The 13712-nt window shown below is 39.4% G+C and overlaps 2 protein-coding genes across 2 annotated transcripts in view; both read right to left on the reverse strand.

Annotated features, from left to right (window-relative positions):
* Positions 1 to 13712, reverse strand: part of cerkl (ceramide kinase-like) — a 188087-nt gene that overhangs the window by 132090 nt on the left and 42285 nt on the right. Inside the window, exon 2 of the mRNA XM_059966801.1 lies at positions 6116 to 6358. Coding sequence (XP_059822784.1) covers positions 6116 to 6358 — 243 coding nt within the window. The remainder of the gene's footprint in view (positions 1 to 6115; positions 6359 to 13712) is intronic.
* LOC132392642 (uncharacterized) overlaps positions 1 to 13712 on the reverse strand; it is a 709726-nt gene that overhangs the window by 28466 nt on the left and 667548 nt on the right. The gene's annotated exons all lie outside the window — the stretch shown is intronic.

Consider the following 13712-nt stretch of genomic DNA (forward strand, 5'->3'; position numbering starts at 1 on the left):
AACTCCAAATATTACCCTACTCACAACAATGGCCACTCTACTTGTGTTTGCCTTATTTTTATTTGCCCTTTCTAATGAATCCTGGTCAGTGATTGGTCACAGCCTAACTCTGAAAAACTACCGCAAAGTCCTACCTTTTTAATCCTGAATGCGAACAAGCATCTGGACAGTTTCTTCATAACTGCTGGAGACTTCAATCACGTTAACCTGCAGGGCATTCTACCGAAATTCCACCAACATGTCATCATGGCCACTCGGGGAATAAACAGACTGGACGATTTCTATACAGACAGACACAGTACTTACAAACCCTTCCCATGCCCTCATTTTGATCTCCAGTGTTGACCGTATCTCCATAACGTTAATCCCGCTGCTGAAAATGTAGAAAACAATCAAGAGGGCCATCAATGCACGGCCTAATGAGGCTATCTCAATGCTTCAGGATTATATTGAAAGAACCATCTGGCAGATGTTCAAGGAGACCGCCACAAAGAGATTACACACAGACCTCAAGGAATATGGCTCATCTACCATCGGTTACATCAGTACCTAGACAACTTTGGTACCTCAATAACATTCATCTCATAGCCCAACCAGAAAACCTGGCTGAATGCAGAGGTGCACTTCACACTAAAAGCAGCTGGGTACTGCTTTCATGTCTGGTGACAAAATAGTCCTCAGAGGTAACAGCAACCTCATCTTAGGATTCAAGAGGGCAAAGACCACCTATGCACAAAAAATTCTGGAACACCTGTTTGATAACGATCCCCAGATAAATTGCTGGGCATCAAAGGCATTACTGACTACACAAGGAAAAACTGCACTGACTGTACCAGTGACACCCCTCTCCCTGATGCTCTAAACAATTTTTCTGTAGGCTTCAAGGCATGCAACGCAATGCTGGTCACAAAAGCTACCCCCCCCCCACCCCCCACCAGTTGAACAGCCACTGGCTGTAACAGCAGCATGTGAGAAACACCCTCCATAAGGCAGCTAAGCCAGACAACATCCCAGGCCAAGTACTCTGCATGTGCACACCAGCTCACTGATGTCTTTACGGACATCTTGAACACCACTCATCCAGGCTGCTGTCCTCACATGCTTCAAATCAGCCACAATCATCCCTGTATTAAAACATTCTACACCATCAGAACTAATCAACACCGCCCAGCACTAACACGAATCTCCATGAAATGCTGTGAACAGCTGATAATGGCACATATCAAAAATTCATTCCTGCCACATTAGCACTCACCAATATACTTATCACCAAAACAACTCTACCACCGATGCCATAGCATCTGTCATACACCTAATCTTGACACACCTGGAAAATAAGGACATCTACGTCAGAATATTGTTCTGGATTTCTGTTCAGCATTCAACCCACTTGTCCCACAGATGTTGGTGAACAAGCTCCTACTCCTCAGTGTAACTAGTTGTTGGACTTCCTAATGAACAGATCTCAGACAGTCAGGATGTACATATGATCCTCCCTTCCCATCATCCTCTACACAGGTGTCCCCTTGAGCTCTGTGCTGCACCCTTTGCTGTACCACTCTGCTCACACATAAGTGCACGGCCAAACATCTGAGCAATCACATCAAGTTCTCCAAGGACACGACGTGGTGGGCCTGATCACCAGCAATGGTGAAACGGCCTACAGCGAGGAGGTGGAAGAGCTCGAGGTCTGGTGTTGGGCAAATAACCTCTTCCTTAATGTTAACAAGACAAAGGAGATGGTTATCAACTTCAGAAGAGCTTGATCACTCATACTCATCAGTGACACAGCAGTGGAAACTGCAAGAAGCTTCAAACACCTGAAAGTGCATCATTGCTTGGTAACAAAGCAGCACTGTAGTGGACAGGAAGGCTCTACCAAGGATAATCAAAACTGCCCAGTATATCACTGGCACCAGCCTACCCACTATCAAGGACATACATGTATAGAAAGGTGCTAGAAAAGGCCAGTAATATCCTCATGTATTCAACACATCTTGGTCACGGACTGTTTATCCCACTCCCAAAAGGGATGAAGCTACGAAGCATTCATGCCAGGGCAATCAGACTCAAAAACAGCTACTTGTTCCAAGCAACAAGATTTATCAACATCTCCACCCACTAACTCCACCATTACTTTTATTATTTAGCTTCAAACACCTTATTTACAGTCAGAGCCACTTTATGGATGCAATCAATCTATGTATATAATCTATCTTTTATATTTATATTTAGTGTGTTTTTTTGTGCTGCACCAGACCCAAGTTACAATTATTTCATTCTACTTACACATGTGCACAAGAAATGACATTAAGCAATTTAGAATCTTGAATATCCACAAAAAAAATCTCAGGGTAGTATACGATGACCTATCTGTACTTTGATAAAAATTTATTGTGAATTTTGAAAGGAAGATGTCCCAAAACCACCCTCCGTGGACCACTAGTTACTAGCAGCAAACTAGTAAAGGCTTCCTTATCCAATCTTTGCCTCCGGTCAGTCAGCCAGTCCATCCTTACTAGTATATTTCCTGTAATATCATAGGCTCTTATCTTGTATGGCACTTTGTCAGAGGTCTTCAGAAAATCCAAATAAAAAACATCCACCGACTCTCCTTTGTCTATTCTGCCTGTTACTTTGTCAGGCAAGATTTCCCCTTTGGAAAATACATGGACTGTGACCTACTTTACTATGGCATCTAAGTACCCAAAACCTTTTCCTTAAAAATGGACTCCAAACTCTGACTAACGATTGAAGTCAAGCTAACTGGTCTATAACTTTTCTTTTTCCTCCCTCTCTTCTTAATTTTCTAGTCCACCAGAACCATTCCATAATCTAGTGATTCTTGAGAGATCACTACTAATACTTTCACGATCTCTTCAGCTACCCTTTTAAGAACCCTGGGGTGTGGTCTAGGTGACTTATCTATCTTCAGACGTTTCAACTTCTCCCTTAGTAATAGTAACTATGCTCACACCTGCCCCCGACACACTCAAATTTCTAGTGTACTACTAGCATTTACCACAATGAAGATGCAAAGTAGTTATTGAATTTGCCTGCCATTTCTTTGTCACTCATTACTACCTCTGCAGCATCCCGATATCCACTCTTCCCTCTCTTTTACTCTTTATATATCTGAAAAAATCTTTTGGTATCCTCTTTAACAGTAGTGGCTAGTTGACCTACATATTTCATCTTTTCTCTCCTTTCTTTTTTCATTGCTTCTTTTCATTTTTAAATGTTTCCCAATCCTCAGACTTGCCACTATTTTTTGCTTTATTGTATGTCCTCTCTTTTGATTTTATGCTGTCTTTGACTTCCCTTGTCAGCCACAGTTGCCTCATCCTCCCTTTAGAATATTTCTTATACTTTGGGAAAAATCTCACCTGCACCTTCTGAATTTCTCTCAAAAACTCCAGCATGCTATTTTGTCATTATCCCTTGCTATTGACTTTAAGCAGCTCCAATCTCATGCCTCCATATTCCTTTTACTCCACTGTTATACTGATACATCTGTCTTTAACTTTGCCTTCTCAAACTGCGGTATGAATTCTATCATATTATGATCACTGACTCAAAAGGGTTCCTTTACCTTAAGCTCCTTAATCAAATCTGGTTTATTACACACACCCAATCCAGAACTTCCTTTCTCCAAGTGGGTTTAACCACAAGCTGCGGGACAGAGCACCAACCTGATTTTTATGGATGATGTACTTTTCGTTTGGAAGGTTCTGCTAAAAGGGTCTCCAGGAGAATGCCTGCTTGTCATGATGAACAATGAATATAAAGTATCACCAGCTTCAGGATCTCTCCAGTGACTCAGATGACAGTCACAACTACTGCTCCATAAAGAGCCACAGATTTGTGAGCTAAATCATCTCCTTCTGTGCCATAAACCATTCATAAATCCATGATATTGCAATTTTGAGAGAACTACCTTGCTTCTCTCCATATAGGGACGTGAGATCTCTTACATCCACCACAGAAGGATCGCAGATTAATATTATCTTCTGGATGAGATAAGTCTCACAGGAAAGCAAGCTTCAATATTTGTACTTATTTGTGTTTTAATTTCTGCTATACCACATACTAACAGTTCACAGATTAACCGACTCTATGTAAATACCATTTCTATTTGGAGTGTATTGTATATAAATAAAAACTGGTGTCCTTCAAACTAATCAGATTTTAAAAACTCTTGCTGTAGATTAATTTTGTAATGTTGTAACAATGCTGCCATTATTTGACATTTTACTCTGTTTTAGAAATACAGAAAAAGAAATTGCTGCTGGAAAAGGAGGAAATAAAATTTCCTAATGAACATTTAGACATCCAGAAAACTCCACAAATTTGTTCAACCCTGGTTAAATCAATTTTTGACAGCATTTTTTTGTTATTAGAACAAGTTTTCACACACCTAGAGCAGTAGATTCAGAGCCCAGCATACATCTGCTATTGCAGCTCCCCTCTCCTATACAGTCAGCACCCCTTTCCAGATCTTCTGCATTCCTACAATTCTGACCTTCTGCAAATCTCTGCTTTTAACTACTCCACATTGGTAATGTATATGGATCAAGTAAAAGCAGAAATATGCAAAAGGTCACAATTGCAGGGGTGCAGAAGAATCAAAAGGCAAAGTTGCCATTATAATAGAAGGCAGTAGAAACAACAAACTGAACAAAATAGAGAAGTTAATTAAAATTGGCAATGCTTGCAATGGAAGTCATGAGGTCAGGTGAGAAGCACATTGTTATTGACCCGACAGCATGATCATTAATTTTTTCTTCCAGTAATTTTCCCCTCCCCCTTCCTTCTTCTGTTCTCCATTCTAGCCTCTTACTTCTTCTCCTCACCTGCCTATCACCTCTCCCTGGTGCTCTCTTCCTTTCCATACTCCCATGGTCCGCCTTCTCTATCAGAGTGCTTCTTCTCCAGCCCTTTGCTGTACCAATTACCAGTTCCCAGCTTCTTTCTTCATCCCCCTTCCCCTTTCACCTACCTTGCATCACCTATCAACTTCAAGCTAACCCTCCATCCCTTCCTCCCACGTTTTTATTCTGGTGTCCTCCCCTTCCTTTCCAATCCTAAAGAAGGATCTCAGCCCAAAACATACACTGTTTATTCACTTCCATAGATGCTACCTGACCTGCTGATTTCCTCCAGCATTTTATGCGGGTTGCTATGGAGATACATGGTTTCTGGGTACAAGTTTCCAATGAACTCTGAAGGTTAAAATTTAGATTGTATGTTAGTGGCTTAGAGGGAACATGGAAGAGATTTATTGCATGACTTCAGTACTAATGAACATTAATTAAATGGAGAAGCAGTCACTGTTCTCCACTTTCCCCAAGGCAAAGAAGGTTATGGAACTATTCAGCATCAAGAAATGGTTTAGATACATTAAATAAGGAGAAACAATTTCCAGTGGGAAAGTCAATAACCAAAGGATGTAGATTTAACATAATTGCATAAAAACTAGAGATGATGAGGATTTCTTAAACAGTGATCTGGAATCAAATGGCTGAAAAGACAGTTGAAGCCAATTAAAAATTAAAATGCAAAAGCAAATAAGATAAGTTTCAGAAAAGTATAAAGAAATTTAAGGCTAATAATTACTGAATAGTTTTGTTAAATAGTTTAGTACAAACACAAATAACTGAACGGCCACATTCTAGACCACAGCATTTTACTTTTCCATCAATAGAAGTTCCAATTTAAGTCTATCAGTATCTTTGTGTGAAGCACAAGTAAAGAACAATAAATAATACAATAGCAGTGACCCAATCCACAGACTGCAATTTGATATTTTCATGTAGTATATTTTGAACCTGGAATGTAAAAGCAGAATAGCAAAACATTTTTCTTACAGGCACAGCATGAGTCTTTCTTAGTTTCACAATAACTTTTATGAAGTTATACGTTATGAACAAACAGAAGGAAACATACTTAGATGACTATTAATTCTCTTCTGTTTTGGTGATATGTGAATAAGGTATCGCACAGATATATTTAACCTTGCAACATTTTTTGCTGAGAAACAGGACCATTCCCTACCAAACTATACAATATATACAGTATTCTTAGGCATATCGTCACACTAAGCCTCAGTACTTACCATTCAGAATATCTTTCAGATATTTAAACCAAAGGTTGCAGTGGTCTTCACTTAAGTTGCTTAGATGAATAACACGGTGTTTGAGCTTATTTTGCCCTTTGCCAACACACACAAAAATGGCGATTCCTAACAGAGTTCCTCCTTTATACTGTTTCGCTGATCGTCGACGTTTCATCTTCACAGCGAAAACTTCTTTTAGTTCCACAAATTCTGCATGACGTTGGGAAATGATTGCATCATCACCTGCATCAAAAACATAGTATCAATCTGGAGATATTTTGCCATTTACAAATCAATTACTTACTCGTTCTGTTGTAAACACTAAGAAGTCTGCAGATGCTGAAGATACAAAGCAACAGATACAAAGTGCTGGAAGAACTCAGCAGGTCAGGCAGCATGTATGGAAGTGAATGAACACTTGACGTTTCAGGCTGAGACCTTTCCTCATGACTGGAATGGAAGGGGGAAGGCGCCAGAATAAAAAGATTTTGGGATGACAATAAGGCGAGCTAAAAGGTGATCGGTGAAGAGAAGTAGGTGGGAAAGGTAAACAGCTACAGAGGAGAGAATCTGAAAGGAGAGGAGAGTGGACCATAGGAGAAAGGGAAGGAGGGCGGGACCCGGGGGTAAATGATAGGCGATTGAGCAGAGGTATTAGAAGTGGGGGGGGGGGAACTATTTAACAGAAGGAGAAATCGATAGTCATGCCATCAGGTTGGAGACTACCCAGATGGAATATAAGGTGTTGCTCCCCCACCCTGAAGATGGCCTGACATGTTGGAAAGGGAATGGGAATTGGCATTAAAATGTTTGGCCACCGGGAAGTTTCATTTTTGGTGGAAGCAGTGGAGGTACTTGATGAAGCAGGCACTCAATTTATGACGGGTTTCACCAATGTAGAGGAGGCAGTACTAGAAGCACCAGATACAAAAGATGACACCAGCAGATTCACAGGTGAAGCATTGCCTCACATGAAAGTTCTGATTATCTTATTGCATAAGGGTTTGATCAAGAGTAATGTCTTCCTCCTAGCTTTCCCATTCACTTTTCCCCTAGTGTTTGATTCTTTGTTTCTTGAGCTTTCATTGTCTTTCACAAGCTCAACTATTGTTTTACTGTAACTTTGTCCTTTTTTTAAAAAACCTCATATTTTCTATACGTCTGCTCAGTATTGTATTTTTCTTCTGGAAACACCTTACACAAGATGCTTTGTTTACATAAGTTCAAAGTACATTTACTGTATTATCAAAGCATGTATATCATATACAACCTTGAGATTTATCTCCTCACATGCAGCCACAAAATAATAACATCCAATGGAAACCATTTTAAAAAAGACCATCATACATTCAATGTGCAGAAAAAAGAAATCGTGCAAACAATAAAAGTAAGCAAATAACATTCAAAAGTGAAGTTCACCAAAGTGAATCCACAGCCACAAAGATAGTAGTCATCATTACAGATGGTTCAGGAGCCCACTAATTGCAGGGCACAGCCTCAGTTCACCGCAGAAACGAGCTCAACTTACAGAGCAGCTAGCTGACCACCGTCCCTCACCTCTGGCCCCAGAATACCAAACCTCTTTCAATCTGGCCTGGCACTTAAATTGACCAAACCTCAGGTCCAAAGGGGAAATTACAGGCTATTGATTGCAGCCATCTTCTATTAAATTGGTTATATACTTAATGTTTCCAATTTTAAAACCCAAAACACACTGATATTGATCTGTGATGATCATCATAGCATAATGTAAACCGCTAAATCACATTTGAGCTCAGACTGGAACGTTTCAATACAATGGGTAAACAATGAAATACTATTATGTTACAATTTGTACGCATCTATTGTTTAGTATATTCTATACAAAAGGTAGCTCTTTCTTAAATTGTGTTCCACATGTTAGATAGCTGCTAGATTGGATTTTGTGCATGACTACATTGCTGCAAATAATACACAAAATGATAAACATTGCAGTTGAACTTCAACTTTTTCCCTGCTCTATCTCCATATTCCCAGATTTCATTATTATCCTGAAATCTATGTCACCATTTTGAGAGAAATCAATGACCACACCACTGCAGACCCTGCAAGGTTCATCACTGACCGAAAAATTTTCTTCTGGTCCTAAATGACTTAACCCTTATGATAGAGGGTGGCCATGGCAACCAGGATAAAATTCTCCTTGCATCCACTCTGTCCAGCCTTGTTAGAATTTTATAAGTTTCACTGAGATCTCCTCTCATTCTTCAAAACTCTGGAAGGATACAGGAATAATGTATCAATCTTGCCTTGTACAGCCTGATCCAGTGAATCTTTACTGTACTCCCTCTATGGCAAGCCTAATTGTTCAGTAAGGAGACCAAAGCTGCACACACCACTCCACGTGCTCTTTAAAATCTTACCTATTTTTATAGATGCACCTCTTATTGAGATTCATCTGAGCTGGGTTTAGCAATTATTTTGCCCATGATTGCAAGGAATTGCAGAGCACCTCAGGGTGCAGAAGCAAAACCTTATGTTCCAAATGGGTACCTTTCAACCTGATAGCATGAATATATGTTTCTCCTTCTGGTGAACAAATTCACTCCTCCCATTTCCTACTATGGTTTTCAATTTATTCTCATCTGCCTATTACCTCCCCTGGGTCCCCTCCTCCTTTTCTTTTTCCTATTGTCTATTCTCCTCTCCTATCACATTCTTTCATACCCAGCCCTTGACCTTTCCCACCCACCTGGCTTCAGCTATCACCTTCCAGCTTGTCTCTTTCCCTCCCCCTCCCTCTTTGTTCAAGCATCTTCTCCCTTCCTTCTCAGACCTGAAGAAGGGTCTTTACCTGAAACATTGACTGTTTTCTCTTTTCTACAGATGCTGCCTGACCTCTAGCATTTTGTGTGTGTTGCTTTGGATTTCAAGCATCTGCAGAACTTCTTGTGTTTGTAACATAATCAAGGATCACTTGCACCCTGGTCATTCTCTCTCCTCACCTCTCAGGCAAAAGGTAAAAAAGCCTGAGAGCACGAACCACCAGTCTCAAGGACAGTTTCCGTCCCACCATATCAAACTCGTAAACAGACACTAAAAGATGAAGCCTTGAACTTCCAATCTACCTCATCATGGCCCTTGCACTTTATTTGTCTCCCTGCATGCACTTTCTCTGGACCTGCAACAATATTCTCCTTTCTTTTTACTGCCTCAGTGTAAATACACTTATTTTCTAAGGGATACAGCCCATGCCATCCAATTACACCCATGTAACCAATTAACCTACTAACCTATACATCTTTGGAATGTGGGAGGAAACTGGAGCACCTGGAGGAAACCCACATGGTCAAATGGAGAACATGCAAACTCTTTACAGACAGCAACACTATAGAACACAGATCTGTCTGGATGGCATGCAAAACCAAAGATTTTCACTGCAATTTGCTACATGTGGCAATACTAATACAATTACAGTAAAGTATCTTCACTCCTATACATAAATCCTTTAATAATAAAATTTAACATGGTAGCATAGTGGTCACAGTGGTACCAGTAGTGGCACCACTGATTCAATCCTCATCACTGCCTGCAAGGAGTTTGTATGTTTTCCCTTTGACTGTGTGGGTTTCCTCTGGGCATTCCGGTTTATTAAGATTGTTGGACTTAAAGAAGGTAAAGAGGGAAAGGATCCAATAAATTTTTTTCAAAAATGGGATTCCGGAAATTTGGAAATGGAAGAAGGAACCCAGTTATTTGAAATCGAAAGGGCTCACAGAGCTTTAAGATCAAGACCTCAAGTTGATCAAAACCCACGACCAATCTTGATAAAATGCTTAAGATATCAGGATAAAGAAAAGATCTTGAAGGCAGCTGCCCAACGTGCCAGAAAGAAAAATGGGCCATTGATGATAGAAGGGAAAACAGTTCTTTTCTATCCTGATATAAGTTATGACCTTTTGAAGAGAAAGAAGGAATTTAACCAAAAAGTTTTATGGAAAAAGGGTTATAAAATTATATTGCACCACCCGGCAACCCTGATAATTTTTTTTGGATGATGGAAAAAGAAGATCTTTTACTGTTATCGGGATGCGGAAGAATTTGCACAAGAACTCCCAAATATTTGCTAACCACAGCCAAAGATTTAAAAGTGAAACTGATTAAAGATGAAGACAGGGACAGTGAATGGAGTTGATGGATGTTTAAGGACAGAAGAATATTTAAATATATTTTTAATTATATGATACAGGGGGAGAAAGGTAAAAATTTGAGAAATATTAATCAATATTAATCAAGAGTAGTGATATTATTTTTTCTTCTCTTATATCTGCTTTTTTATGTTACGGGGGAGCTGGGGGAACTTCGGATCGCTTGCTACGGGATTCACGTATGTAATCATGGCGATTGCCATGACCCGTACAACGGAGGGTGGAATGTTGTGTTTTTTTTATTCACAACATTAGTAGGGGGGTATTTTGTTTTTTTTTCTTTATAATCTATTTTTCTTTAATCTTTCTTTCTTTGCCTGGACAATCGGGGGTGGGGAGGAGACACATAGCAACATGAAGAATTTTAAAAAGATTCCCCAAGGTACTACAAAAGTTGAAAAGTTAGGTATTACTATAGACTGGAGTAACCCTGTTAAAAATCATGACTAATTCACTGAATTTTTTAAGTTTTAATGTTAATGGGCTTAATGGACAGGTGAAAAGAAAAAGAATTTTAACATACATTAAGAAAATGAAAATAGATATAGCTTTTAGCTGCATTCCATTTGAAAAAAATCCTTATAATTTAAGAGATAAATATGAAATATCTCTGAAAATTTGGCGCCCTTATTTACAAAAGATAGGATTAAATATATAGGTGCTCCGAAGATAAAATTATTGGTTATTTGGGGAAAGAAATAAATATATATACTAAAGCTATTATGAACTCCATGGAGCATGTGGGGATCTCCCGATATCCAGGCATTCTTTCTTTCTTTTTCTTTTCTCTTTCTACAGGGATACGTTAGGAGGGAGGGGTTAAGGGGAGGGGGGAAGGGTTGATCATTTTTTTTTTGCTTCTGTAACCATTTGAAAATTCAATTAAAAAAATTTATTAAAAAAACCAAAAATCTGTTTTGCGCACTGTAATGGATGACCTCACATTTTTTCAACATCAGCCTCCACTTATTATGTCCTTGACTATTCATTTAACTTGTCTGTAATACCTTGAAGCCTCTTTACAACCCATGCTCCACTCAGAATCCCATTTGGTTTTGTATCATTAGAAAATTTGGAAATATGACAACTGTCCTGTCAGCCAAATATTGATTATAAATGGCCGGGACCCAAGTACTCTTCCGAACAATACCCCACAGGTCACCACTGCCAATCCTAAAAGAGATAAATTTATTCCCATGCCCTTTTTTCTCCCTTCACTTGATTTTATGCTTCATTACAATTTTTTACCTAATAAACTATTTAACTTCAAAAATACGCATTAAATTTTCATTCAAATTTTATAAATTTCTAAAAAGCAACTGATTTTAAAATTTTAAAGTATTGATATTCTCAGCTATCTGCTTTCTCATAAAAAGCTTTTTATAGCTCTTGCCTCTAAAGCAGAGACTCTCAATCTTTTTTATAAGGACCCTTACCATTAACCGAGGGATCTGTGGACCCCAGGTTGGGAACTCCTGCTTTAAAATGTCTCAAACAGAAGAATGAATTATTCAAGGTGCAATTTTACCATGTAAGTGAACACCATACTTGCTGTGGATTACATAGTTGAATGAACTGAACAAAACTATGACTATATTTTTATATAAAAATTATAAGTCAGTAACTGGGCAAGTGCATTTACTATACCACAAAAATATACTACACAAAGGGCATTATAGAACTGTATAGAATGTTCATCATCTTCATTTTAGTGTTAAAGATTAGTTCAACAAGCATTGGTCAGACAAGGCTTATTTTTAAAAAAGCAAGTAGAACATGAATGTCATGAAAATCAATACGTCAAAATTAAGGTGAGAGAGCATTTATGCAGACAGGAACATATTATCTGTGTTTCCAATTGATGAACCACTATTAGAATATTTCATAGTTGTGTGGATAAAATAAAAGTACTTATTTAGGGACTGCAGACATCAATGAATTAATTCAGAATCAGAATCAAAATCAAGTTTAGTATCTCCAGCGTATGTCATGAAATTTGTCAACTTTGTGGCAGAAATATATAATAATAGAGAAAAATGTAAATGACTATATAAAATAGCTAAATTAAATTAGTGCAAAAAAATAGGAATTAAAAGTAGTGAGACGGCTTTCATGGATTCAGTGTCCATTCAGACATCAGATGGAAGAGGGGAAGAAGCTCTTCCCGAATTACTGAATGCACACCTTCAGGCATCTGTTCCTCGTTCTTGATGATAGCAATAAGAAGGGGGTATGTCCTGAGTGATGGGGATCTTTACTGGCTTTTTGAAGTATCGCTCTTGAAGATATCCTGAATACTATGGAGGCTCATGCCCATGATGGAGCTGACTAAGTTTACAACTCTCTGCAGCTTACTTCAATCCTGCGCAGTAGCAAACCGCAACCCACCCCCCCCCCACCCCCATACTAGGAGGTGATGCAGTCAGTTAAAGTGTTCTCTGCGGTAAATCTGTAAAAATCTGTAAGTGTTTTAGGTGACATACCAAATCTCTTCAAACTCCTAAAGAAATATAGCTGCTGCATACCTTCCTTCTCTGTAGCTGCATTGGTATGTTGGGTCCAAGTTAGACCCCAGAGATATTAACACCCAGGAACTTCAAATTGCTCACTCTTTGCACATCTGATCCCTCTAGGAGTACTGATGTGTGTTCCCATGTCTTACCGTTTGTGAAGTCCACAACTAGTTCTTTGGTCTTACTGAGAGTAAGGTTGTTCCTGTGACACCACTCAACTAGCTGGTATACCTCATTCCTATATGCCCTCTTGTCATCATCTAAGGTTCTGCCAACAATGGTTATATCATCAGCAAACTTATAGATAGATTTTCAACTGTGCCTAGCCACACATTCATGGGTGTAGAGAGAGTAGAGCAGTGGGCAAAGCACAATTCCCTGAGGTGTGCCAGTGTTGAATGTCAGTGAGGTGAAGATGTTATTTCCAATCTGCAGATTGTAGTCTTCCAGTTAGGAGGCTAAGGATCTAGCTGTAGAGGGAGGCATGAAGGCCAAGGCTTTGGAGCTTTTCGAAGTGAAGAACTGCTGACAGGGAGCCAATGTGGTTCAGAAAGCTGAGGAGTGAAAGGCAAAGGAAACTTACAGTGAGTTAGGACATGGACAACAGACTTTTCGATGATTTCATTTTTACAGAGGATAGAAGAAAAATGACCAGCAACATGTACAACAAGCTGGAGGAACTCAGCAGGTCAGGCAGCATCTGAGGAAAAGAGCAGTCAACCTTTCAGGCCGAAACCCTTTGTCAGGACTGAAGAGGGAGGGGGCAGGGGCCCTATAAAGCTGGTGGGGGGAGGGTGGGAAGGAGAAGGCTGGTAGGTGCCAGGTGAAAAACCAGGAAGAGGAAAGATCAAGGGGTGGGGGAGGGGAAGCAGGGAGGAGATAGGCAGGAGAGGTGAA

The sequence above is a fragment of the Hypanus sabinus genome, chromosome 4 (assembly GCF_030144855.1).
Source record: "Hypanus sabinus isolate sHypSab1 chromosome 4, sHypSab1.hap1, whole genome shotgun sequence".
Classification (NCBI taxonomy): domain Eukaryota; kingdom Metazoa; phylum Chordata; class Chondrichthyes; order Myliobatiformes; family Dasyatidae; genus Hypanus; species Hypanus sabinus.